The sequence below is a fragment of the Bacillus rossius genome, chromosome 11, assembly GCF_032445375.1.
Source record: "Bacillus rossius redtenbacheri isolate Brsri chromosome 11, Brsri_v3, whole genome shotgun sequence".
Classification (NCBI taxonomy): Eukaryota; Metazoa; Arthropoda; class Insecta; order Phasmatodea; family Bacillidae; genus Bacillus; species Bacillus rossius.
Window position 1 is genome coordinate 32,106,448 of NC_086338.1, and position 25,817 is coordinate 32,132,264.

At 40.3% G+C, this 25,817-nt stretch overlaps 1 protein-coding gene across 1 annotated transcript in view; it reads right to left on the reverse strand.

Annotated features, from left to right (window-relative positions):
• The window catches only part of LOC134536758 (phosphatidylinositol phosphatase PTPRQ-like), a 99,813-nt gene that overhangs the window by 71,643 nt on the left and 2,353 nt on the right, over positions 1–25,817 (reverse strand). Inside the window, exons 2-5 of the mRNA XM_063376668.1 lie at positions 11,393–11,916; positions 4,111–4,368; positions 1,731–1,988; positions 482–739 (exon numbers count right to left, since the gene is read on the reverse strand). Of these exons, the coding sequence (XP_063232738.1) occupies positions 482–739; positions 1,731–1,988; positions 4,111–4,368; positions 11,393–11,915 (1,297 nt within the window). The 5' untranslated portion in view covers position 11,916. The remainder of the gene's footprint in view (positions 1–481; positions 740–1,730; positions 1,989–4,110; positions 4,369–11,392; positions 11,917–25,817) is intronic.

The following is a 25,817-nucleotide window of genomic DNA, read 5'->3' on the forward strand; positions in this document are numbered from 1 at the left end:
TTTGTTAAAAAGTAGATACTGATTAAAGGGTAATCTTAGTTAACAAGCACAATTGCTTTGCTTCATCGCTCAACGTAAGCCACAATATATATGCATTTGTTCAAAAATGTAGAACTGCATATATTTACTATACATTTTTAGCTTTCTGAAGGATATAAATGCATTGGCTTTAAATTAATAGTGCATAACCAAAAATATACTTACTAGTAATGTGTTTTCTTTATATTAAAAAAGAGATTTATAACTTATAACTTGAGTGTTCTTTATTAATACCGCATTTTTAAATAATATTGCTAATGGTGGTGGCAGCATAGAAGATGGGTATTACTTATCAACAGTACAAGATAATAATTAATTCATCCATTTTTTTTTCGTTGGTTACCTAAATGATAACATAACTAGAGACTTAAAGCAACAACCAAGCTAAACTACAAACTAAGAACATAGTGTACTGGTTGTGTAAGGCAAATGTAAGTAGTACCAGCTGCTAGAGTGCGGCCGTGCTTGGCGGTAGTGGAGTTCCCTGCTGCTCCGACCGCCGTGACGGATACACTGTACTCCGTGCAGGCCGACAACCCGATAATTGTGTATTCAGTATCCTTGGTACTGTTGCACTCGTCACTGCCCCAGCACACCCAGTACTGTTCCACACAGGCCGTGTTCTCTGACGGCGCGGTCCAGATCACGTGCAGGCTGGAAGAACTAGCGTTCACTTGCAGGTCCGTGACATTGCCTGGAACTGAGACAAGAGTTTATTTCAAACACATCTGAATCGTTTAATTGAGTATGCACAATTATATAAACACATAAATTTAAATCTTCATTTAAATAGTGTTGTTTGTAAGGCAGGATAATGACAGCCGTGTATTTAAAGTGAAGTGTTCCGAAAACTTTTAAAAACCAATCACGGTGTTGTTTTTATTTTATGCGCTACGTTTTCACTTGTTAAACTTTAGCAAATTAAAAGATAATAATAGTTTAAAATATAATTATATACTATTAATTTTTTTTCATAAACATGAGTTAATGAAAGAAGGGCGAGGGAAAAATTATTTTCTATTCTTTTTTTTCAATTTCAAGTTGTAGGGTTGGTGAAGTCTTGCTACTTCCGTGCTTCATGAACGACTGTGTGTTCCGTTTTGCGTCGTTACGTTATATAGTTAAAAACCAGGCCTAACACCGCCTCAGATCTTTGCGTCTTCAGTAGCAAAAGCCTTCCTAAGCAGCTGAACAGTCTTCTCTCCACTTTGAGATCGTAGTCGTCGCCAGTTTTTGTATGCGGTTAACACTAAACCAAACTATTTCTCAACTGGTCGGCAGAAGCACTAAGATCGCAATTGGCTACGGAAAATATTGTAGCTTTCCGACTGTGCTGTAGGAATGTAATGGATAGCAGGCACTAGGCCGAAAGTCATTCAACCGCAATTTCGGTCCAGTGCTTTTCGGCCTAGTGCCCTTCGGCCCAGTGCCTTTCGGGTAAGTGCTTTTTGGTTAAATGTCTTTCGGCCCAGTACCTTTCGGCTTGGTGCTTTTTGGTTAGTGATTATCGGCAAACTGCCGCGACCCCATCACATCAAGGTAGTGTGTCTGAGCTGAAAATGTACTTAACTCCCAAGATGCGAGGACGAGACACGGCGGCACAACGTGATGACAGCGGCGGAGTGGGGTATGCAAGTTCTTCCCGCAACAATATTGTAATTGTGTGGAGAATATCCTTGAAAAGCTCTTACCAGCCGCTAGAGTGTAGTTGGGGAAGGAGACGGTGGAGTTCCCTGCCGCCCCGACCGCTGTCACGGATATGCCGTACTCTGTGCACGCTGACAGGTTGTCTATCATCCAGTGAGTGTCCTTGGTACTGTTGCACTCGTCACTGCCCCAGCACACCGAGTACTGTTGCACACAGGCCGTGTTCTCTGACGGCGAGGTCCAGTTCACGAGCAGGCTGGAAGAACTAGCGCTCACTTGCAGGTCCGTGACATTGCCTGGAACTGACGTAAATGTTTGTTACCTACCAGATTTTTTTAATGCAGTATAAATAGTCATATTTTAGGTGTACATACATCGCTACGTAGAGATAATGTTAATATGCAGGGTCCTACATATCCGAAATCTTTGACATGATTAGAGCCAAATTTTAGACGCAAAAACTCCGAAACAAGCCATAAATTACTGTTCACAACAACCTTAATAAAAACCCATATTTTTTTGCCAGGATTTATCCCTATAAAATGTAATTCATGTGTATTTCCTAATACCATCGATTTATCTGATCGTAGAAGAAAACGCAAGGGTTTGTTTATAGCATCCGCAACCACCCAATCCTAGGAAAGTTTACACGTCGCCAATAATAAAGCATCCTCTAAGTACGAAAGCACATTTCGCAATGGAAACCTAGTTTCTATAAAAAAAAATTGATTGTCTGTAAAGTCGGTTTACGGACGATAGTTTAACGTGACAAAGTCATAACAAAACATTGATGAAATGACTGATCCAGAAGTAAAGGAAATATCATCATATTCGGCCTGAGACTGAGCCGCAATAGGTTTTTGCAACCAAACCATTTAGGCATTAAAATATTATATTCTTTGAGGAAGAATTTTTTTTAATGTTTCTATCTTTTGTATGATAAAATCTACCTCTGCATAATTTTATGAATAAAATTGAATAATTTTTATTCAATTATCACTACTTTGTATGGTTACAAAGAAGGAGTGAAATGAAATTTACAATTTAATTAATAAATTTAATTTTATTTGCATTCATTAATTCAAATATATATATTACTTTTGAAATGTTGCATGCGTCGTATTTATTTTTACAAGTACAAAAAAAAATTCGCAGCTGCCGAAGATTCGAACCAACAACATTTAGATTGGAAGTATTCGTATATCCGCACGGCCACGAGGCCATACTTAACAAATAATAGTTTCAAATGTTATATATAGATTTATAAAAATTTTGTTCACGGTAGGGGAATAATATTATTTCGTTTTTATAACACGATTTTATAACAAATACGCATCCCAGATACACCAAACTTATTTATAATGTGTTACAATATTTTTTAAAACATTCTTCAAAAGATCCCGGGTGTAATTTGAATTAATATGTGTAACTGTAAAACACCATTGTTGGTTCAAAACGTATTTGAATATTCAACATTGCTTTTAAATAACCGTACCGATTGTGTTGAAAATCGGTGGACGATCGTTAAATTACATAATATTAATAATTCAAACGACGAAAATATGATTGAAAAGTCAAATCGATGGTTGTTCCAATCGAATGGAAGAGAGATGCCACGCATGCGTACAATGAGCATGAAGAGAGATGCCACGCATGCGTACAATGAGCAAACAGGACACATCCGTAGTGGGACATCCGTAGTGGGACATCCATAGTGGGACACTTTTTCGTGCGTGCAGCCGGCGTTCATCGATTTATTAGATGTCACGCCAAAAATTCAAACTTTCAATTGAGACGATAATAGCCTTGGAGCTTGTCGCTTTTTAAAACTACTTTATTTTATAAAATGTCTAAATTTGCCATCTTAGAATAAGTGAATGATTGATTGTTTGATTCAATGTTAAGTGTTTGTCTTACTCGCATTACGATTGTACACCAAACAGCTCACTGGGATTTTGTTAAAAGATAAACACCAATGCTTTGTTTTATTTCTGCAATTAAGACTTAAAATATATGCATTAGTTCAAAAGTGTATAGCTTCACAAATTTACTATACATTTTTAGCTTCCTGAAGGATATAAATGCATTGGCTTTAATAGTGTAGGCCTACTAACCATAATGGTAATTTTAATGTATTGTCTTAATGTTACTTATATTTATATTTAAAAAACCAGTATAACTTATAACTTAAGTTATCTTTATTAATACCGCATTTTTTTATACAATATTACAAACGGTGATGGCAGCGTGGGAGATGGGTATTAATTATCAACGATACCAGTTGATTATTAATTCATCACTTTAATTTCATTGTTAAACCTGAATGACAACAGAACTAGAGACCTAAAGCAACAACCAAGCTAAACCACAAACTAAGAACATAACATAGTGGTATAGGGCAAATGCATTAGAAGTAAGTAGTACCTGCTGCCAAAGTATCACTCAGGATGGAGACTGTGGAGTTCCCCGCCGCCCCGACCGCTGTCACGGATATGCTGTACTCTGTGCACGCTGACAGGTTGTCTATCATCCAGTGAGTGTCCTTGGTACTGTTGCACTCGTCACTGCCCCAGCACACCGAGTACTGTTCCACACAGGCCGTATTCTCTGACGGCGAGGTCCAGTTCACGAGCAGGCTGGAAGAACTAGCGCTCACTTGCAGGTCCGTTACATTGCCTGGAACTGAAACAAGAGCACAAAAGTCCGAGGGACCGCTGAAATTGGCATCGATGTATGAAAAAATGCCTCGATTTTCAAGGGGGTGACAAAAAAAAACAACAAATAAAAGGGTGTGTATACTGTCTTTTTAGTATTGGTAGTAAATATATTCGTGTGACGAAGAGAAATTTATTTTTCGAATGACATAAGTGGTTGTTGTAGAAACGTACAAAGTTAGTATAACTGATGTGAAAGAATAAAGATTGCAGGCTTTCACGGCCATTCTGGTACAGAATTGTCGATGGCACATTCGTAATCTGGATCCATGGAGTGGAGAGACTACATAATTTCCTAGACAACCTCAACAGCCTCCACCCCAGTATACAGTTCACCATGGAAACAGAATAGGATGGTCAGCTACCCTTCTTAGATGACCTTGAAGCAGTGCGGGCACTGCTTAGCATTCCTTCCCCTCACCCCTACTCCTTTCCCCTTCCTCTCCAACCTCCCATTCCTACCCCCCTCTTCCTCCCTTCCCCGCCGCGCCCCCAGCGCACTCTGACGTGTATTGTTCCCGGCCTATGTAACCTCGGCACCCAGGCTATTTGCCGCAGTCTATCGGTCGTCTGACTCGAAGGCTGTCACTTGGGGCTGGCGTCGCGTTGGTATGTACTCGGCTGTGAAACTTAGCTCCTGTAATTTTCTGTAATTAGTATGTTCTCTTATTCTTGCTTGCGCGTTGTGGCCGCGCTTTCATTTTTTTTGCCATGTTTTGTAATGTTTGTAAGCCCTCTTGGATCCTTCAAATATAGATTTTTTTTTTCTACAGGCTGAGCGCCTCGCTAAATTCAATTTGGTGTCAGCTGGCGCCTTTATGAAAGCTCTGCTTAGTAAGTGTACTGGCGTGTATGTGTCTAGACTAACAGAGGCTATCGTACAGAAGGTAGATTTTCATACTTTTAAGACGTCGGTACTTCGTGCTGTGTGTCCGCCGCGCGTCATGGATGCGTGTAAGCGCGATTTGATTTTCAGGTTTCAGCGTCCTAATGAGTCAGTTACTCATTACATTGATGAGGTTGTTTCCTATGCCGATGTTTTGGAAATTGACATCGCTGAGCCTGAGTTAGTACAGTTTACTTTAGGCAACTTTGCGCCCCATGTGCTCACCCACTGTGGTATGTTAGCTCCACCTACCACCCTTGATGCTTTGCGTGCCTGGGGTAGTGAGGTAGAGGCGCGGTTATTAGCGGTGTCTAAATACGAGGCCGAGTTCTCGCCTCCCCCTAGGTCTACGTCCGTGTCACGTGTTCGTGACAGGGGATTTCACAGCCTACAGGTTACTTCAGATTTTCGTGGCAGTGACGCACACGATGCTGACACTCGTTTTACTCACGCACGAAGATAATAGTCGTCAGCCTCGCCTTCATGACAGCTCATGTGTGCGGCGTTCACCACCACGTAGATTTGACAGCGGGTCGCATGGGTGCTTCCCCGCTGGCGGCGCGGGTAGTGGAATTCCTCCCCCTGGCCGCCCGTCTGCCCCGCCTCTTGACACTTCCCAGCCACACAGGCGTTTGACTGGCAGCACTGTTGCCACTTCTACGCAGCCGGTACAGTATGCTCCAACATTCACTCGCGATCGCTGCGCAAATTGTTGCGTGTTTGGACATGTGACTCAGGACCGTGATCAGGCACGCGTTGATATTAACGCACGTAGATGTTTTTCTTGTAGGGGATTGGGTCATTACCGGAGTAATTGTCCGGGAAACGGCCATTGACAGGACGGAAAAGAGGTCGTTCCTGTCGGTTCTATAGGAAAGCCTCTCAATCTGTTTCTCTGAATTTCTTGTCCATGTGTATTCACGAGCGTTTCTTTTCGGCTCTCGTTGATACCGGTGCTACATGCTCGGCTATTAGTGAGACATTTCTTCAGACCTTAATTGAAACATTTCCTAAATTTTCTTTTCGTGTATTTTCTGAAAACCAAATTAATATTTGCGTGGCGAATGGCGAGTGCCTTCGCGCAAATACGTTCGTGGTTATTCACTTTAAGATTAAACATTTTTTCTGGAATTGGAAGTTTCTTGTTGTTCCTGGTCTTCCACCTAATTTTATTTTGGGTTTAGATTTTTTGAGCAAGACTCGCTGTGTCCTTAATGTGGGCCAGCGTGAGCTCTGTTTTGACTTTGCCCCTTCTGTGAAAGTTCCCTTACGATCGCAGCCTAGTAATTCTGTTATCTTTGAGTGCCGCTATGCTGATAGCATTGCTCAAGGGCAGGCTATTGCTGACCTAGTTCACACCTTTTCCGATGTTATCACCTCTAAATTAGGATGTTGTGACATGTTGCCCTATAAATTATATTTAAAGGATGAAGTTCCTGTCCATGCTAAATAGCTCAAGGTTTCACCCCCTAAACTTCAGGCCATGCGCGACATCGTGGTTAAGCTCTTAGCCGCTGGTGTAATTTCACCTTCTACATCTGATTTTTGCACTCCTACTTTTTTAGTGCGTAAAAAAGACGGTGCGAGCTGGCGCATGGTGCACAATTAAATTCCTCTGAACCATAAAATTGCTAAAGACGATGTTTATCCACTCCCTACTGTCGCATCTGCCCTTCAGCATTTAGGTAAGGCTAGATATTTTTTGGTTATTGACTTGAATCAAAGTTTTCACCAGTGCCTGCTAGATCCTAGTTGCCGCAATTATACCGCATTTTCAACTCCTTTTGGCCATTTTGAATTTAATTGTGTGCCTATGGGCGTTAGGTTTGGCAGTCAGGCTATGAGCCGGATCCTTGATCATGTTCTATCTGATCTTAAGTATGGTTATGTGTTTAATTATGTCGATGACATCATTGTTTACAGTAACGCCTTTGAGGATCACATTACTCACCTGAAGGAAGTCCTTTCTCATTTACGAGGGGCCAATCTCACTGTTAACCCGAAGAAGGTTACATTAGGAAAAAACATCTGTTAAATTTTAAGGTTATGTTATTTCACAAGGTACCCTCCTGATGGATCCTGACAAGATCGCCCCTATCATCCAGTTTCCTAGGCCTGTAAATTTAAAGGGAGTTCAGCATTTCTTAGGTATGTTAGGATATTTCTCTAGATTCATTAATAATTTTGCTTCCTTATCTGCTCCCTTAAATATTTTGCGTAAGAAGGATTCAGTTTTTGAGTGGGGCCCCGAACAAGAGAAATCTTTGCAGGTGCTGAAGTCTTGTATAGCTTCACCCCCAGTGCTCATTCTACCCGATTTTAGTAAACGGTTTGCGTTCAGGTTGATGCCTCGCACAATGCGCTTGGAGCCGTCCTAGGACACCTTGAGGAAGGCCAGATTAGGCCCATTGCCTATGCTAGTCGCTCGCTATCAGAGTCTGAGCAGCGATTAGGTGTCTATGAGAAGGAGGCCTTGGCTTGCCTGTTCGGCCTAGAAAAATTTGAAAGTTATCTTGATGCTCGGGAGTTTGATTTATTTATCGACAACCGAGCCCTTAGTTGGCTGTTTAATCATCCTCATCAGCTGGGTAAGCTGGGTCGCTGGATTTTGAGGTTATCACGATTTCAGTTTGTCATCTATCACATTCCAGGTAAAGATAATGTTATAGCTGACTCTCTCTCTCGCATGTTTTGCACCGATGAATTCGAGCCTTTGGAACCTCGCTCTTCTGACGCTACTAAATGTATTACTGCTTTTAAATTTTTTCCTGAATCCTATTTTAATATCAAGGAATGTCAGAATCAGGACCCCATCTGCCAGCAAGTACTTAGAGATCTTCATGATAAGAAGGCTGTTCCCTATGTTGAGGAGAGTGGTATTTTGTATTTTACAGGAACTTCTGGCAGAGCCCGAAAGGCTGTTGTTCCAGCTGTCTCGAGGCCTATGGTGTTAACCTAATTTCATGCATCTATCCTAGGTGGTCATCTAGGAATAGATAAAACTTTTCGCAGAATTTCAGCGCACCTGTTTTGGCCCGAGCTTCATGCTGATGTTCAGAGCTTTGTTCGATCTTGTCTCGACTGCCAGATTTCTAAGCCGCCGCATAATTCTAAGGTGGGTTTGTATGCTGCTGATCCTCCCGTTGCGCCCTGGTATGTCTTACATATAGATATTTTTGGTCCTCTGACACGTTCTAAGAAGGGTAATGTATGTTTGCTTGTTGTTTTGGATATTTTCACAAAATTTGTTATTTTATTACCTCTCAGAAACATGAAAGCTGCTACTATTGTTAAGGCGCTTAAGGAACAGGTTTTAAAGTTGTTTGGTCCTACGTGTATGATTGTTTCTGACAATGCCCCGTATTTTCAGTCTACTACCTATAAGAATTTTCTTTTTGAATGGGCTGTTAAACCTATTTATAGTTCAGCGTATTTTCCGCAGGGGAACATGGTAGAGTGGCAAAATAAGGTTCTTAAAGGCATCCTGATTTCCTTCTACCGGTCTGATCAGACTCTTTGGGATTCAGATCTGGAGTATATTAATGTCGGACTTAATTTGGCTCTTCATTCAGCTACTGGTTTTCCACCCTCAATCCCGTTCCTAGGCCGTGAGCTTACCATCCCCTTACTGAACCAGTGGGGCTTGCCGTCCCTCGACACCAGCCTGGACGCCCAGGCATTGGAACGTGTACTCGACACGGTTTCCAGTAACATTTATAAGGCCCGTAAGGCCGTTTCTGACAATTATAACAAGGCTAAAGCACCTCATGGTTATAATATTGGCGATTTAGTCCTTTGCAGAGCATTTAAATTGCCTAAGTTGGCTGATCAATTGAATGTAAAGTTACTTCCTCCTTATGAGGGACCTTATTGTATCGACAAGTTTTTGGGTGCCAATACCCTTTTGTTAAGGTGCTGTAAGCGCAAATTGAAATTTCGAAAGGCTCATGTAACCCAGGTGAAACCTTTCGTTAAATAATTTTTTATGGGTTTGTTGTAAGTTGTTTGCAGTATTATATCCAGATGCAGTATTATATCTTTGTTGTTGTACCTATTATTATGAGATTAGCCTATTGGCCTGTTGTCTGTGTTTGTGTTCCTAGGAACTTGTGTTTGAAATTTGTATCTGCAGTTTGTAATTGTTGCATTTGTGCGTGGTGTTGCAGCTCCTTTTTTTTTTTTAGTTTGGCGCGCCATCCCTTTTCCCTGTTACCCGTGCTTGCTGTGCCCGACTTCCGCCAGCGATCTTCAGCTTCACCTCACCGAGACACATCTCCGTGGGACCTTCCGTTCGTCGCCTCCTCCCTACTGGTGGTACCTGTCTATGAGAGCCCATCGTGCTACTGCCTATCGTGCTACCATGAACTTGTCTGGCGGCTTCCTCGTCGTGTGGAGGCTCGATGCTGTCTCGCCGCTTCTGGGTCTTGGAGAGCGATCGTGTTGATTCCGGCTGAGTGCTTCCCGCACCGCCGTGAGTCCATGGCTGCCCCTGGCCCTTGCTTGACGGGCCCTGGACATCGTAGCTGACCCCTTCGTCAGCCTGCTAAGGCACTGCGACTTGGTACTCCCTGCTGGAGTCCCCTCCCATGCCTAGGTGGTTCCGACTCGCGGGACAGCCCTTCTCAGAGCCCTTGATCTAGGCTGAACATCAACTTCATTTCTAGACTTCTTACTCTGTACTCCGCATCAGCCCCTGGCTGCCGTCTACCGCTGTTCCGAAGACCTGCGTAGCGTGTGCCTACGTCCGAAGCCATCTCGTTGATCGCCGCTGCGATCCTGAAGCTTGCTGTTTGATGCTGTCTCCAGTCTCCGATTTCAATGTCATGAACTTTCTTCATCGTGTGGATCTTCTGGCTCTCTGGGCAGGGACACTTTAGGGAGGGGGGTTGAAGCAGTGCAGGCACTGCTTAGCATTCCTTCCCCTCCTTTCCCCTCCCCTCTCCTCCTTTTCCCTTCCTCTCCAACCTCCCCTTCCTACCATCCTCTTCCTCCCTTCCCCGCTGCGCCACCAGCGCACTCTGACGTGTATTGTTCCCGACGTATATAACATCGGCACCCAGGCTATTTGCCGCAGTCTATCGGTCGTCTAACTCGAAGGCTGTCACTTGGGGCTGGCGTCGTGTTGGTATGTACTTGGCTGTGAAACTTAGCTTCTGTAATTTTCTGTAATTAGTATGTTCTCTTATTCTTGCTTGCGCGTTGTGGCTGCGCTTTCATTTTTTTGCCATGTTTTGTAAGGTTTGTAAGCCCTCTTGGACCCTTCAGGTCATTGTTTGATTTAGTTCTTTGCCTTAGTTTCTTTTGCTCACGCCGAGTACTACCTGTAGCTTATGTAATATTGTTTTTCTGCGGTTGTATATGGGCACGCCACGATGGCTTTGGACACTTCTTGTCGAGCCGCATCATAATGGTAATGGTAATTGTAATTTCTTTCTTTCTTGTTGTTGCTTTTAGCCCAGCGGCCCATATGATTTGTGCTACGTTAAACGCGCCGTCAGTTGGCCCCATTTATCTCAACATTATTTTAACTTGTATTGTATGAATGATTCCCGCGGGATGTATTGCTATTGCTCAGCAACGACTTATATTATATGCATTGTATGCATGTTTTGTCTCTATATTTTTTATAAATAAATTGTGCCTTATTATTTTGCATATTGACTTTATTTCTTGCAGCACCAGCGTACCACTGTTGTCGGTCTTACCGGAAAGACCCCTTGTTATTTATCCATTTTCAGTTGTATCCCAGTTGTCGCGGCTACATCCTGGTGTACAAGAAACAGAACTCAACACTGGGCCACAAAGTGTACAGGGACCTTCTCATACTGTGTGTTGGGAGGTAAGAGACGATCAGTAGAGAGAGCCATATTGAGAGTGTACTGTGGACTAGATGAAAGAATAATTAATTTGTGGACAGATATTTTAATTGCTGTAAATAGTATTTAGTAAATTATTATTTTTTTTAACTGGGCTATCCTTTATCGGGTCCTGACAATACGAGGACTTATAAACAGGTGATGAAGAGTTTCGAATCAGGATTCGAGTGTGTGGTCGTTGGCGCAAAGCGACTGCATGAGTGGGGGCCGAGAGGGTTTTGAACTCGCACCTCCGCAGGCCTCCGTTGTGGTTTCGACGTCGGGCGCCAGGGTCGTCGCACTGGACGGGTACGACTCGGAAGTCGTGTCCGGGTCCGTGCCGGTGGTCTTGGGCTCGACGCTCATGGGGGACGAGGTCGTCGCCGTCGCGCGGTGCGCCAGGGTCGTCGCACTGGACGGGTACGACTCGGAAGTCGTGTCCGGGTCCGTGCCGGTGGTCTTGGGCTCGACGCTCGTGGGGGACGAGGTCGTCGCCGTCGCGCGGTGCGCCAGGGTCGTCGCGCTGGACGGGTACGACTCGGAAGTCGTGTCCGGGTCCGTGCCGGTGGTCTTGGGCTCGACGCTCGTGGGGGACGAGGTCGTAACCGTCGTGCGGTGCGCCAGGGTCGTCGCGCTGGACGGGTACGACTCGGAAGTCGTGTCCGGGTCCGTGCCGGTGGTCGCGGGCTCGACGCTCGCGGGGGACGAGTTCGTCGCCGTCGCGCAGTGCGCCAGAGACGCGACGAGCGCGCAGGCGATGAGTCCGCGCAGCATCCTGCAAGCAAACCCACGTGGTACACCTCGGAGCGGCACCGCCGCGTCGGGAGACTTATCCCGCTAGTGTAGTCGAGGGTTTAATTTTTATATATAGCTGTGCTCATCACTGACTCGCTGACTCTTTAACGCCAAAGAGTTATGTATACCTCGGAGACAGGCGTATCATGAAGCACAAATATTAGCCTACACCACAGAGATGTGTACGAAATAGAAAATGGAAGTGCAACAATAGAGTAACATTTTAAATACAGCTACATAAGTGGATCATGCCTTGATTATTAAATTTAAGTGTTTGTTGTACTCATAATTTTTCAATGGGTGCCTTAGGCGCCTTAAGAATAACTATGATTATAATTACTAAAAGGGCTTATGTCTCAGAGAGTTTAGCTGTAAACGAGAAACTGTAAATATTTTTTGCCTTTTCGATCCAAGTTTGTGTCACTGGGAATCTTTTGAAGATATTTAGAATTTTGTACTTTAGAAAATTTTTGTTATTATTGACGTGACAACATCTAATAAATCGATTAACGCCGGCTGCACGCATGAAAAAGTGTCCCGTAACGCACATTGTCCCACTACGGATGTGTCCTCTTACACTCATTGTACGCATGCGTGGCATCACTCTTCCACTCGAATGGAACAACCATCGATTTGACTTTTCAATCATGTTTTCGTCGTTTGAATTATTAATATTATGTAATTTAACGATCGTCCACCGATTTTCAGCACAATCGGTATGGTTATTTAAAAGTAATGTTGAATATTCAAATACGTTTTTAACGAACAATGATGTTTTACAGTTACACATAATAATTCAAATTACACCCGGGATCTTTTGCACAATGTTTTATAAAAATATTGTAACACATTATAAATACGTTTGGTGTATTTGGGATGCGTATTTGTTATAAAATCGTATTATAAAAAGAAATAATATTATTCCCGTACGGTGCTGCCATCTACGGTGACGGACGCGAACCGAACGAATCGTGCTATCTACTAGCTGTTGCGGGAACCAGGCACTGTTTAATACATATTTTCCTTTGTTTATCGCGAGGGGCGTTATTATTAATGAATTATAAATAAAATTACATGCCCGGGGCCACAATTGCATATCATTTTGAGCACTGGAAGACATTAAAACGTAAAATATTCTCGACGAACTTTAATCTGTGGTTTTCATTGCTTATTACAACAATAATTTCGGCAATACAGGTTAATTATTCTTGCATTTTAAAAATCGTTTTACTAGTATAATTTAAGTATTTATTCTTTTATTATTAAAAAAATTAGCATCTGTCGCCTAGTGCAGTAATAATAGGTTATGTTACAATTTACTAAAAAATTATGGTGATTCATATAATTGATGACAGATATTTGATTGCAGTGTATTTATATGAAAACTTGTTCATAATTATATTTAAACTTTATAGCTAAACGCCAGTTTTTTAAATTAATTACAAGTCATCTAGATGTGAACTGTTTCGTCGACTGTTGATAAAGTGAAGTGAAAAGTTAATGTGGTTTTCATTGCTTATTACAACAACAATTTCGGCAATAAAGGTTAATTATTCTTGCATTTTAAAAATCTGATTACTAGTATAATTTCAAGTATTAATTCTTTTATTATTAAAATAAAAATGATTCAATTTTATTCATAAAAATAAGCAATCATTTCATCAATGTTTTGTTGTGATGTTGTCACATTAAACTATCGTCCGTAAACCGAATTTACAGACAACCAAATTTTTAAAAATATATTTATATCTTTGAAGTTTATAATTATATTAAAAATTACCTTTGGTGTTTGCATATTTTTTATAGTTACGCCCTTTTGAATTTTTATATTATATTCTTCTTTTGTGAGCACATTATTTCTTGCTGCTAACATTACCAGTAAATAGCACAGTTGCACTATATATATCTATATACAATCAGAAATAATTTTCTTTTGCACAATATTAAAACAAGAAATTGAATTTTTAATAAACATTTTGTGTATATTAAATTAAAATGTTTATCATTATATTTCAAATGGCGCCGTAGGTGTCTTACAACCTCCTAGTGTATATAGTTATATGTGAATGTGTATGTGTATATATATAATATATATATACATACACGCTTATCACTGACAATCTGTAAAACTGTATTAATTCTGTTTTCATTTGCTTACAGTGTACCATTTTCAATGCTCTATGTTAACCTGTTCCTCCTAGCATTGCATGGGAGCATAACTTCATATTTTGATGAGGCCGATAGTTTCAGCATTTTGCAGTGATAAAGTAGCGAGCTGTGGCTTAATTTGCCAAATTTTGGCCGCGTATCTGTTTGATATACTCGTAATTCAAGTTATTGGCATCCTCTTGCAAATATGAATCTACCAACCACTGTTGTCAATTTTCCAGGGCTAATGATAGGATTAAAGTGATCGCGAATAGATGTTAAGGCGCATTTGAATTGTAGCATGCTAATGTTGTTGCAAACTCATTTGATCGAGCACTGTCATACGAATCGCACTGCCAATACGGTTAAAAGACAATAAGGCATGCAGCAGACCAGCTTACCACAAACACGAACATGGACGTGACCAGCAAAACCGAGGAGAGACAAAGAAGAAGAAGGAAAGAGGAAACGAAGATTTTAAGATTGGACACCATTTTAAAAGAATTTTAGAACAAAACGAAAATTTTGGATGTTTTAAGCAAAGACTTGAAATATTTTTTCGGATGCTCATCAAGATCCAGGGGATTTTTAATATCTCAGACCCAAATTTTACATACGGACAAAATTTTAATGAATTGACAAAAGAAGAAGGAACCAGAACGGACAGAAAGGGAACAAGAAAGCAGGTGTTGGAGTGGGCTGAAGAGTCAGCAAGAAGGAAAGGAGTGGCAAAGGACAGTAGTCACAGAAGGCAAAGACAGAAAACCCAGAAAGGCAGTGGGATCGGTGCCCTTGCATGTTCATTGCCCCGGGTACTGGCAACCGTCCCTGAGCAATGGCATACAAGAGATCCCACGCGGAGTGACTGAAGAGTTTTAACATCAGCATGGATGCAATTGACAAAGGATATTATAAAATTGACAAAGCTATATTCTGGCTGCAGGCACGGCGGCTCAAACAGAATGGATAAGTTGTTTCTGGTTGAGGCAAACGAATGGTGTTTAACCATTCAAAACCATGGCATATGAACATCTGAGGCCAATCATCCTGATGCCATTAAGACCAGGTGACATCAGAATAGAAAGAAGAAAAGTTAGTGCTCCTGGTATACCCTAACGGGTTCAGACCTAGGAGGTGGAGGTGGTGAGGCTAGGCCGGGCTTCGGCCCGAAACAACTTGCCAATACGGTTGCCATCTTGACGTATGTTGAATCGAATCCACAGCAAGGCTAACACAATGGCTCATTTAAGCAAATAACTTGGTAGGTTAGCACAATATATTTTTTTTACAAAATGAATATATAGTAAAAGTTATTTTTGCCGCATAAGTCGTGCAAACAATCCTCCCCCCTCCCTCCTTATAAAAGTATTTTATTTTGAATTGTAATAAATATTAGGGTTATTCGTGGTTGCGTAACAGGCTGTCGAATCTGAGACAAGTTACGTGGCTCAGGCTCTAGCGCTATTGGCGTGGAGACAAGACGTCAGCGACTGCGACCCGCCCCGTCGTACGAGACGAGCTTGTCTCTGGAGACCCTGTCAAACTGTCAAACTGTCAAACGTTCTCTTTCAATACCTTCCAATATGTTGTGTCAAATGATGTTGAAGGGTTACGTCGTCACCGAAAACGTAACTAGCGCAGCCACGTTTGGTTGACAAGTTGGAGGACTCCAGTTTCCATAAAATATTTTGCATAAAGGAAATGTTGGGATGCAATCAGCCAATCAAAATCGTGCCTAGCGAAAACGGAAATTACATCCGTTTCCAACACAATGAATTTTAAAAATGGCGAAGAACATTAAAAAGGTCAAAAAAGTTAAATAATTAAAAATTTGTTAGTGCGAAATAATTTTATGTGTGGAAAGGAAATTATGTTTCTATAACGTTAAAAAAAATAATAATTAATTGTATTATGTAACAAATATCACAAATAGCATAAGAAGTAAAAAAAAAATTCCATGCAGCACTGTGATGCGTTAGTAAATTTCAAAATGAGATTAAAATAAAAAAACCTGAGACAGCTCAGACCAAAATAAACTTTGATAGTGTGACATGATTTTAAAAAAAATTGAGGTTATCTGTCAAAATTTATTTGATGGAGAAAATTGGAAGCCATTTGCCGTCCAATACCAGCTCTCCAACTCTATTGTCAAAATATGGTTGGAGGAAAATATTTGAACGTGTGTCAGGGCCTTAAGGACAGAAGGAAAAGTCAAGTGCCTCAGAGAAACGTCCGCCACGTTTCGTACGTGGGGTAGTCCGGGTCGTCTTGTTGGCAGCGGGTGGTCAGACAGACGTCTGGTAAAAGTCTTTATGGTCTGTCCGCCTTGGGAAAATACTGCGGCGGCCGCATTAGCCAGATGTTTCACGTCCCGGTTTGTTTATCATCGCGATTAAAACATGCTTTTATCAGATTCAAATCAAAGGTAGGTAGGAATGTATTGCAGCGTAGTCTTTACGGTCACGTAGGCTACATTTTAATTACGGGAATCTGTCGAAGTACTCGGCCATAACATAAAGTAAAGAACTGTCTCAGCATTTCAGTAAGGATCGACATTGTCTGAAGTTGCCTAGTGTGTGGGTTCTGAGCCCACTGAATATGGAGATTTCACAAAGTGTTTCGGTCAAAATTGTCATCTTCGGGTTACCAAACTAAGGTGGTTAAGTAACTATGCTACCCTGCAGATGTCGACTGAAATTTAAACCGAAACGTCGATGCAGATGCAGCCCTCGAGTTTCTGGGACCCTGGGACATTTACTTTTGTTGGTTAAGGCTAGTGGGAAAAAAGGGGTGAATTGTATGCCTTCCCGGAAAATTTGAGAAGTTTTAAAGCCAAACTGGAATTTAAATTTCGTCGAAGGTTTTTGCTGATTTATCTTAAGATATATCGATATTTTCAAACTATGTTCATGCCAGAGTTATGAACGCTAACGATCGAATGCCGATGAAATAGCGTCGTTGCACGAGACAGGAAAATCTTCACAGCTACGTCGGGGGAACCACGCAAAACAGAGCTCAGATCGCCCGGACAGAGACTCGAAAACGCCAGGACCTCCTGTGAGGGTGATTACATCTCAGCGCTGAGTCATGAAAAGCACTGGTGATGGCTGTCCATAGACACTCATAAAAAAAACACTGTAAATGATATGCAGTATTTATCACGTGGCGGTTTATATGTTAGGATTGTTACAAATTCCACGGTAAAAAAAGTTGACGAAAGGCAGTTCAGTCCTCAGCATGCAACCCAACACTGCTGGTGACAAGGATACAGCCGGCCATCCTATTACGTCACAGTCTGACGTCACCGCGGTCTGCGAGGAAGTCAGCCGTCGCATTTCCTGGCCTTATCTACAGTCCCCGTCAGAAGTTCAGGAAACTGTACAAAAGTTCGCGTCTTTTGAACTTTTGGTTCAATCTTTTGTGATGCACCTTTCCACCGTCGTTACCATCAAACCACAGTTTCATGAATTTGAGTTACTGAAATCTTTTTATAAGTTTACGAGTAATGATGTTCTACAGGTATCATAAAAGTAGAATTTTGGTACTTTTTACTATATGTAAAAATATGTAGACTCAATGTATTTCTGGTATCTTAGTGTTATATTTTATTTTATGTCACTTCTTGATAATATGTATTTAATCCCGAACGCAAAAATAGGGGTGTCATAAGTTCGAAACCTGTCTGTCTGTGTACCTTTCTGTGACATCGTAACTCCCAAAAGGATGGACCGATTTTAATCCGGTTATGTTTATTCGAATGGCTGGTTTTATCGGGATGGTTCTTAGCAATGTTTGATGAAAATCTGTCCATCCGTTTAAAGATCATTAGCTCCTTTATACAATTTTGCGTTCGTTAGCATGGAGGTAGATATGCATGTTTTTGAACATTCATAGTAAAAATAATCCCTTTGGGTACAGCCTACAGGCATAGGAGATTTCGAAGTAGGCTACCTTTATTTTTCTTCTGGAAATGTTCTGGCAACTTCTATAAACATCTGGACCATTTAAAGAATTTAATGTACATTATATCCTATGTGTCTTGTAGATCCTATATGATCTATAAAAATGTTTTTCATATTTTTATAAAAATGTTTTTAATGTTATTAATTCGGTGAATCCAGCATTGAATAGCTTACGAAGAATTAAATATTCTACCTACTAAAGTAGTTATGATTTTTTTTTAACTTGAACTAATACACGGTCGTATAAAATTTTGCTTTTGACCAAGGTTTAAGATAAAATTAAAATTGTTTAAAATAAATTCAATGAATTGTGAGTAAGTTTTTATTTTTTTAACACCTATTTTTATGGCAATAGCTCGTTCCATCAAAAATTCTTTAGGCCAATGTGTTTAGATAATGTTTAGAATTTTAGCAATAAATGATAACGGATTTGATATTATAACTACTAAAAATGTTACGATTGTTTTTGTCTTTCTGAACATGTTACGTTTTATTATTTTATTATTTTTATTCCAACCCCTGGTTTTATCAACCCCTTGCAGTAATGGGTCGCCTTATTAAAAATTGTTTCAGACCAAAGTTTTGGATAAATTTTTAGAAGATTTACAAGTTATTGTCTTAGATTTTATAGTTTACCTAATTATATGAGAGTAATGAATTTTTAAATTAAACACCTGTTTATTTCACCCTTAGCAGCAATGGTTGGTTCTATCAAATATGTTTCTGGCCCGTTTTAGTTAACATTTATAAGGCTTACAAACAATATTAACGGATTTGATGTTGTGCTTACTCAGGGAATTAATTAATTTTTTGTCCTTCAACACTTGTTTTTTCCTTGAAGAATGGTTTGTTGTATAAAAAATGTTTTCGAACGAAAGTTATCGATAATATGTTTAAGGTTTTACAATAAAAAAAAGAACGTATTTAATAGTGTACATAATGCCGAAATTATGATTATTTTAAATTCTACCCCTGTTTTTTTCTTCATCCCTAGCAGAAATGTTTCGTCTTATCAAAAATTGTTTCACACAAAGGTTTTAGATAAAAATTATAAGATTTATAAAAAATACATATTGTTACGATTTACCGCGGGTTCGTAAAGGATAGCCCAATTAATAGATTTTTATCACACACACAGTTTTATTTATTACTACTAGTTGTCACTTACAAATAATCTTCTAAATTGGCAGATAAATAATTACAGGTAAAGAAATGTCAATTCCCCAGTCACTCGTTTCACACACCTCGCTGGGCCGCACTTCTGGCGCAACTCTCACCGCAGCACCCCTCGTGGGTCTCCGCCGCAGGACTCCGTCGCCGCACTCCGCCACCGCCGACGCACTTCCTTTCGCTGAGATCCCACTCGACGCCTCACTCGGAACTTCACTGACTCCGCCGCGCCCGCGACTCTATCGCCCGGAAACTCCGCCACGGGAAAACTCCCGACTCCACTGAACTCACTCACTCCCTGCCCTGGAACCTTCGTCCAAGGACTTCGCCACTCTGCCGCACCCGCGGCACTATCGCCCGGAAACTCCGCCGCGGGAGAACTCACTCAGTCACCGACTGACTGACTCGAAGCTCGGCCCAACCTCCTTATATAGCCCTTGGGTTCCCGTCCAGAACAATCGGGAATGTCTCCGAGATATCGCGCGACCTTCGCCGTCGAAATGTCCAGAAATGCGTCGTGAGTCCTGTCGAAGGACGCGGCGGCTGCTCAAAGAACACAGATGAACGCAACAAGCATCGTGTTCCCACAAAACGAGCCGATAAACATGTCTGAGTCCTTTTATGCCGCATTGCGGCCTCTTTTAAGTAACTCAATATGAGGCAGGTGCGCGCTGCGAAGGTCAGGATTTCGCGAGATAGTATGACACGAGATACCAGGGAGAGAATGCGGGTGGAAGGGGGCGCAGACAGGCCGAACGAGATCGGCGATGCCAAGCACTGCAGCCAAGCGCGATCGTAACAATATTTTAAAGTACTGACTAAGCTGAGTAAACATAGTCAGCTCTTATGCTATGATATTCGACAGTGATGTAAGATTAATATCTTGAAGATAACGTATCAGGTCGGGTTAGAAACTACGTAAGGAACGCAACGCGCAAACAATGGCGTAAGCAAATTTATTATACCTATGCAAAATATGAAAATTCAATTAAAGTTTTGGCACCGAACTGAATACATTATGATAAAAAAATATTAATCTTACTCTACGGCCTTCAAATATTTATACTTTAAAAATCAGCTGATTTTTGATTCAGACAAATAGTTTTGGAATTTTGTCTTTTATATTTGTATGTTATGTAAATGAAATATTTTTGGGAAACAACTGCTCTGTAAGGAGAAGAAATTTTTTTTTCGAAAGTTTTTAGTAGAATGGATAGCAGAGTTAGTTGGATGTGTTATAGTCAGTTCTCGTTCATTTTGAGTTTAAAGATGCATATAATATAAGCGCGAAGAATATTATGACTGAGAACTCCAAATATACTTTAGTTGCTTCTAGAATCTGCAAAAGATTTATGGTATTTCTCCGAGAAGAGAAATAGTCGTCGGTGTTGAAGAAACTGCTATAGCTCAGTACGCACACATCGCGATAAAGCTACTGAACTGGGTTTTTAGGTACTACGTCGAGTTGTTTATTTGAAATACGCAGTGTCCTCAAGAAATGATAGCAATTACCAAGCTCCTACCAGAAATTAATTCGCGACCAAGAAATTGGTGTCGTCAGCGATCTACCAAAATAACTTGTAGTTTTGGTAGCACTTAGCCATTCAAGAGGCGCTATGTGATTTGACTTGGATTCGTGAATACACCGTTAGCTGTAAGAAGAGTGGTAGATGTCACATGACCACGAAGTGCAACTTTCGCAGCTGATCATGTTGAAATATTCCCCTGGAATAGTCACCACGACGAAACTAATTGCCTCTCGGCGATAGGAGGACTACGATTATCAGGTTAGGTTGTAAATATTATAAGAAGAACGATTCAGGTATTTCAAAGCGTGAAAAAACGGTACGTAAGGCGTTTTGTTTGATTGTAAGAAAGTGTTAAAATGTCTTGATAAAATAGTATCTGAAATATCATGCTTACATAACATTTGGAACCTAACGTATCGAAATTTGGATTTTATATATGCACATGATTTTTTTTTTCTTTCATTAGTTTTTAAACTGCACTTACGTTATTATTTGCCAGAGGTTCCTGTAATTGTTCAGAAACTCAATTTTATTGTGCTCTATGATTGCTCATAGCTTGGAATAAGTTTTAATTTGTTTTTGCTTTACTGGAAAAAAATGTTTGTTTCAAATGATACCAATAAGATTAGCTATGTTTGCATCTACCTTTGATAAGTTTATCAAGCTTGAGATATATTTTGATGCTACGACGAAAAGAATTTATTTGTCACGTATCTATATTTATAACCTTTGGAGTAAAACCAATTACACTGTGCGTTAAGTGACACATTTTGATAGTCTTGATGTAAGAATTTGCATCACCGAATTATATAAGTTTTGAAACTGTCAAGTTTAGTTTAAATGTTAGATAGTGAGATAGACCAGATAGTATTCCTGCATCCTTAGTATTTCAGTTAGGTAGATTGGTGCCCGAGTACCACTATTAGTGATCAGTCTTTCTGAGCGAAACATTAGTTTTTTCTTCTAATATCATTAAATAAATTGATAAATAAACCTAAAGAACATAGGGAAGTGCAGATGGTTTAGGACCCCCAACGGTGGCCTTTAGAATTACCTAAAATAGTTTAAACTAATTTCTTCCTAGAGAATTTTTTTTCATTTTTAAATGTTTATCATTAAACTATTTGACACTGCTAATAATTTGATTTGAAATTGTTATTGTCTTTCACTGTGCGAAAGTATAACAACTGAAAACGTGACGTATACAATAAAAGCATATAATTGTGGCTCTCTACGCATAAAACACCCGCGTCTTAAAAATGTTTTTTTTTTCAACACTCCACTTTTAATACGGAAGTCGGAAACGCAAGCTGAAACGCAAGAGGTTAAAATTTGAGCGATGCTTGCATTACGATTTCGCGTCTTGCGTATATAGTTAATAAACGGGTATTTGAAAGAGAGAGAGAAAAAAAGAGTCGTATTGAACTGGTTGTGTTATTGCGAAGTTCATGAACTCGACTTTACACGTAGTAGTTATCGGTTTGAAACATTGTGCAATGAAAGGGGGGTAAAATATATAATTCCAAAGATGTAGATATGTACTCGGCTGGCAGCCCGGCGGGAAACGACGAAAGTCGCCCTCGAAACAAGCAGTGCCACCCAAACCAATGCGGACAGCAATGTCCAAGCCCCCAACCCCCCCGCATGGTAGACTATTTTCTACTCTGTACATCTCTTCATCCAGATCCACCATTCTGTTTCCCCTAACCAACCTGCACGCATAATGCATGACCTTTGCACCCCGCATTAAATGAGCCCATGGTTTTCCTTGTGTCCATGCAGGTTTTACCTGGGCCAAAATTATCTAGTTCTAGTCTAGGATAGTCAGTGAGGGGAGTTAGTCATGGCGCCAATCACAGCCATGGCTGGCCAATCCCCCTCCTAGCACACGATGCATGCTACCTCTCCTGCATGATTAGAGCGTATAGGCTTCGGCCTGAGACGCACTTAAGAATCTTCCCTACCTTGACCTCTCCCGCACACTCATGGCTTTAAGATAGGTAAGGAGAAGAAATATTCAAGCGACTGTGCCGTGGTATTAGTTGCACCGATGCGGTGTCTGATGGGGGCTTGCACCGATGCGGTGTCTGATGGGGGCTCGCACCGGAGCTCGCTTGCTGCAGGGACGGGAAACCTAAGATGCACATAAAGTTCTGCCATTCCCGATTACACCCGAACAATTCACCTTCGGCCAACCTCGGGTTTATTTATATATATTTATATTTCTCTGTTTATTTTAATGTAGCTAACCTAACCGACCACTTTTAATATTTGAATCCATTTGTCCCGCGCAAAAATAAAACAAATCTCGAAGTTGGTCGAAGGTGAATGGTTCGGGTGTAATCGGGAGTGGCAGAACTTTATGTGCATCTTAGGTCTCCCTGCTGGGACGGACTGGGCACGTCGCCACACTCTCGCGAGTGGCCTTGCTGGAGTGAGTCACAGGTGCAGCGATAAGGCTGACCTTCGTGTGCAGATCGTGTTAACACTCGCCGATGTGACCCAGGGGTGTTAGACGTACCAATATAATGGTACTTCATACACGTTTAGAGCCTAGTGTACCACGGTGAAACCTTTATGGTACGAATATTCGCAAAATTTCCCTGTGCTAGCTCGGCTACCAAAGATTTAGTTTCGATTTTTTAAATGCATGGATTTGTTTATCCAGGATATTCGATATCTTACTTATCACTTGATTTGCTTCAGAGACAAGAGTGGTTACACTTCGTCTAAAATGTATTCGAACTATGGCGGCGAGAGAATTTATGGCCCCTGGGTAGTTAAAATAGTATGTTTCTCTCTCTCTCTCTCTCTCTCTATTTTTTTTGCATCACAGCACTTATACCAAAACTATCAATATTGAAGAATGTTGCAACAATGCATCGATCATTTGAACATATCTAAAATATTTCCTAGCTACAAAAATACAAGAAGGTATTTGTATTTGCCTTTTAACATAGTATCTTTTACATTCAAAATCCCTTTTACAATTCAAAAAAAAAATTCAAATATGTGTGCATTGTTGGATTACTAAAAAAAAATCCGCTCAAATGTCATCCACAATTTCATCAATATGAAATTGCTTCTGACAATACATTAGTCATTACTATGATTTCTTCTTCTGTATGTATATGTTCAAACAAATTACGATATATATTAATAGTAATAACTTTTACTATAGACTCAAAACGAAATATAAGTAATTAATTTCAGAAAACCAAATTCGGTTGCATCACAAACATTCAAATACGTATTAGCAGAGACAAGATTTTTTTTTTTTTTGTTTTATTTGTAAATCTATTTCCTTTTTAAAACAGGCAATTTCGGGTATATATATTTTTTTTTATTTTATTTTATATTGAAGATTGAGCATTATTTAAATGATCAAATTATTTCTATCTGTATCAAATTATTTCGTATTTCTTTTTTACCAAATAGATCCCTTATTATTAACAATTGATGCCATTTTTAATCATCATGTTCTGAATAAAAAATATCGCCAAGTATTTGTGTGTTTGAAAAAGGTACCAACGTCAACAATGTAAAAATGTCCATCTAATAAAGAAATACAAGCACAAGTATAGCAAAAAATAAAAAAATAAAAAAATTCAGTCTATTTAATTGTCACATTTTAGTACAAAATTCATGCTCAAGAAATTACAATTATTGAAATTAATAAATTAAAATAATTATTTAAGTGCGTTAAAGCTTTGTTCAAATGCTGTTTAATTCATTATTTTAGTTGCATTTTGATACATTATTGTATATTAACTAGCATTTCGGTGTTTTTTTTTGTAGTATTGAAATGCTTTTCGGCGTTATTTCGGTTTTATCGCAACACATGATAATAATCTTGTCCCTAAAAATTAGTAATTACTCGCAACAATTAGTAATATGAAATGCATTTGTTTCGGCCCTTGAACTTCTCCAGTTGGTGCCAATATCAAATTGTCAAATGTCTTCCAATTAAAAAAAAAAAAGCACTTTTAGTAATGAACATACAGTTGAAAATATTGATTGCCCGACAATCTTTTAGATAAGGGGCCTCCAATCCTCACAGCCCAATGGCCACACTGACTCCTCCGCCAAGAACCAAGAGGTAGATTTATAAATGAGAATCATACTTTTGTGCATACTACTCAAACGCTCATACGCTGTTACAGGAATTGCGCAGAACACTTGAACAGCGATGCACACGTTTGGAAATAAACCCGCAGTGTGTTCACAATTTGGAATAGTTTCAAATGGCATGAACCTATGTTCGAAACATGAATTAAATTGGAGCTTTTCCTCCATTATTTAAAACAAGAGTCTCCAAACTAAGGCCCGCAGGCCAGCATCTCATAAATATATACGAAAAACAATGGCAACAAATTATCCAGATATCTTCGTAAGTTAATGTTAATCGTCTTAAATTGACGGGCACTGAGTTAACTGTTATGAACATAATTCCTCTACAATGACCTTGACGTATTAATAAAATATTCAAATACTGGTAAAGTCTCCATACCAAAATCACTCCTCTTTATTCCAAGCGTGTGTTTACGACGCAGCACAAAACTCGGAATATGGAAACCACCGTAGTTTCTACGAAGATTAGTTTGCGTGAAGTTACGAAGAGCTATTCGTGTTTTTGAGGTGTTTTCCTCGTTGACGAGTCCGTAAATTTACTGAAATTTCTAACAGAGCGACCAGCGTTAGGGGACAGGACGTGGTGGTATCCGGCCCGCCATAGTTCTACAGCAAGCTGGTGTGATGAACTAGCTAGGTGTTGGCTCTTGGAGGAGCAGTCAGGCAGGGCCGCAACTAGAGTCTCTGGCACCCGGGGCATGAATGGATTCATGCGCCCCCCCCCCCCCCCTCTTGTTTTGCACATACCACACCAATAAAGCGGGGGGTCTGGGGCCCCTCCCACGGAAAAATGGTGCTATTTAATAATTTTCAGTACCTACATGTAACAGTTTCTGTGCTACTGTAACTTCCATGCATGAACCCACTATGTCCATAAAGTAGTCCGTATAATCACTAGACTTGTTCATTAAATTGTCGTCATAAATGTTTTTTAAATATTC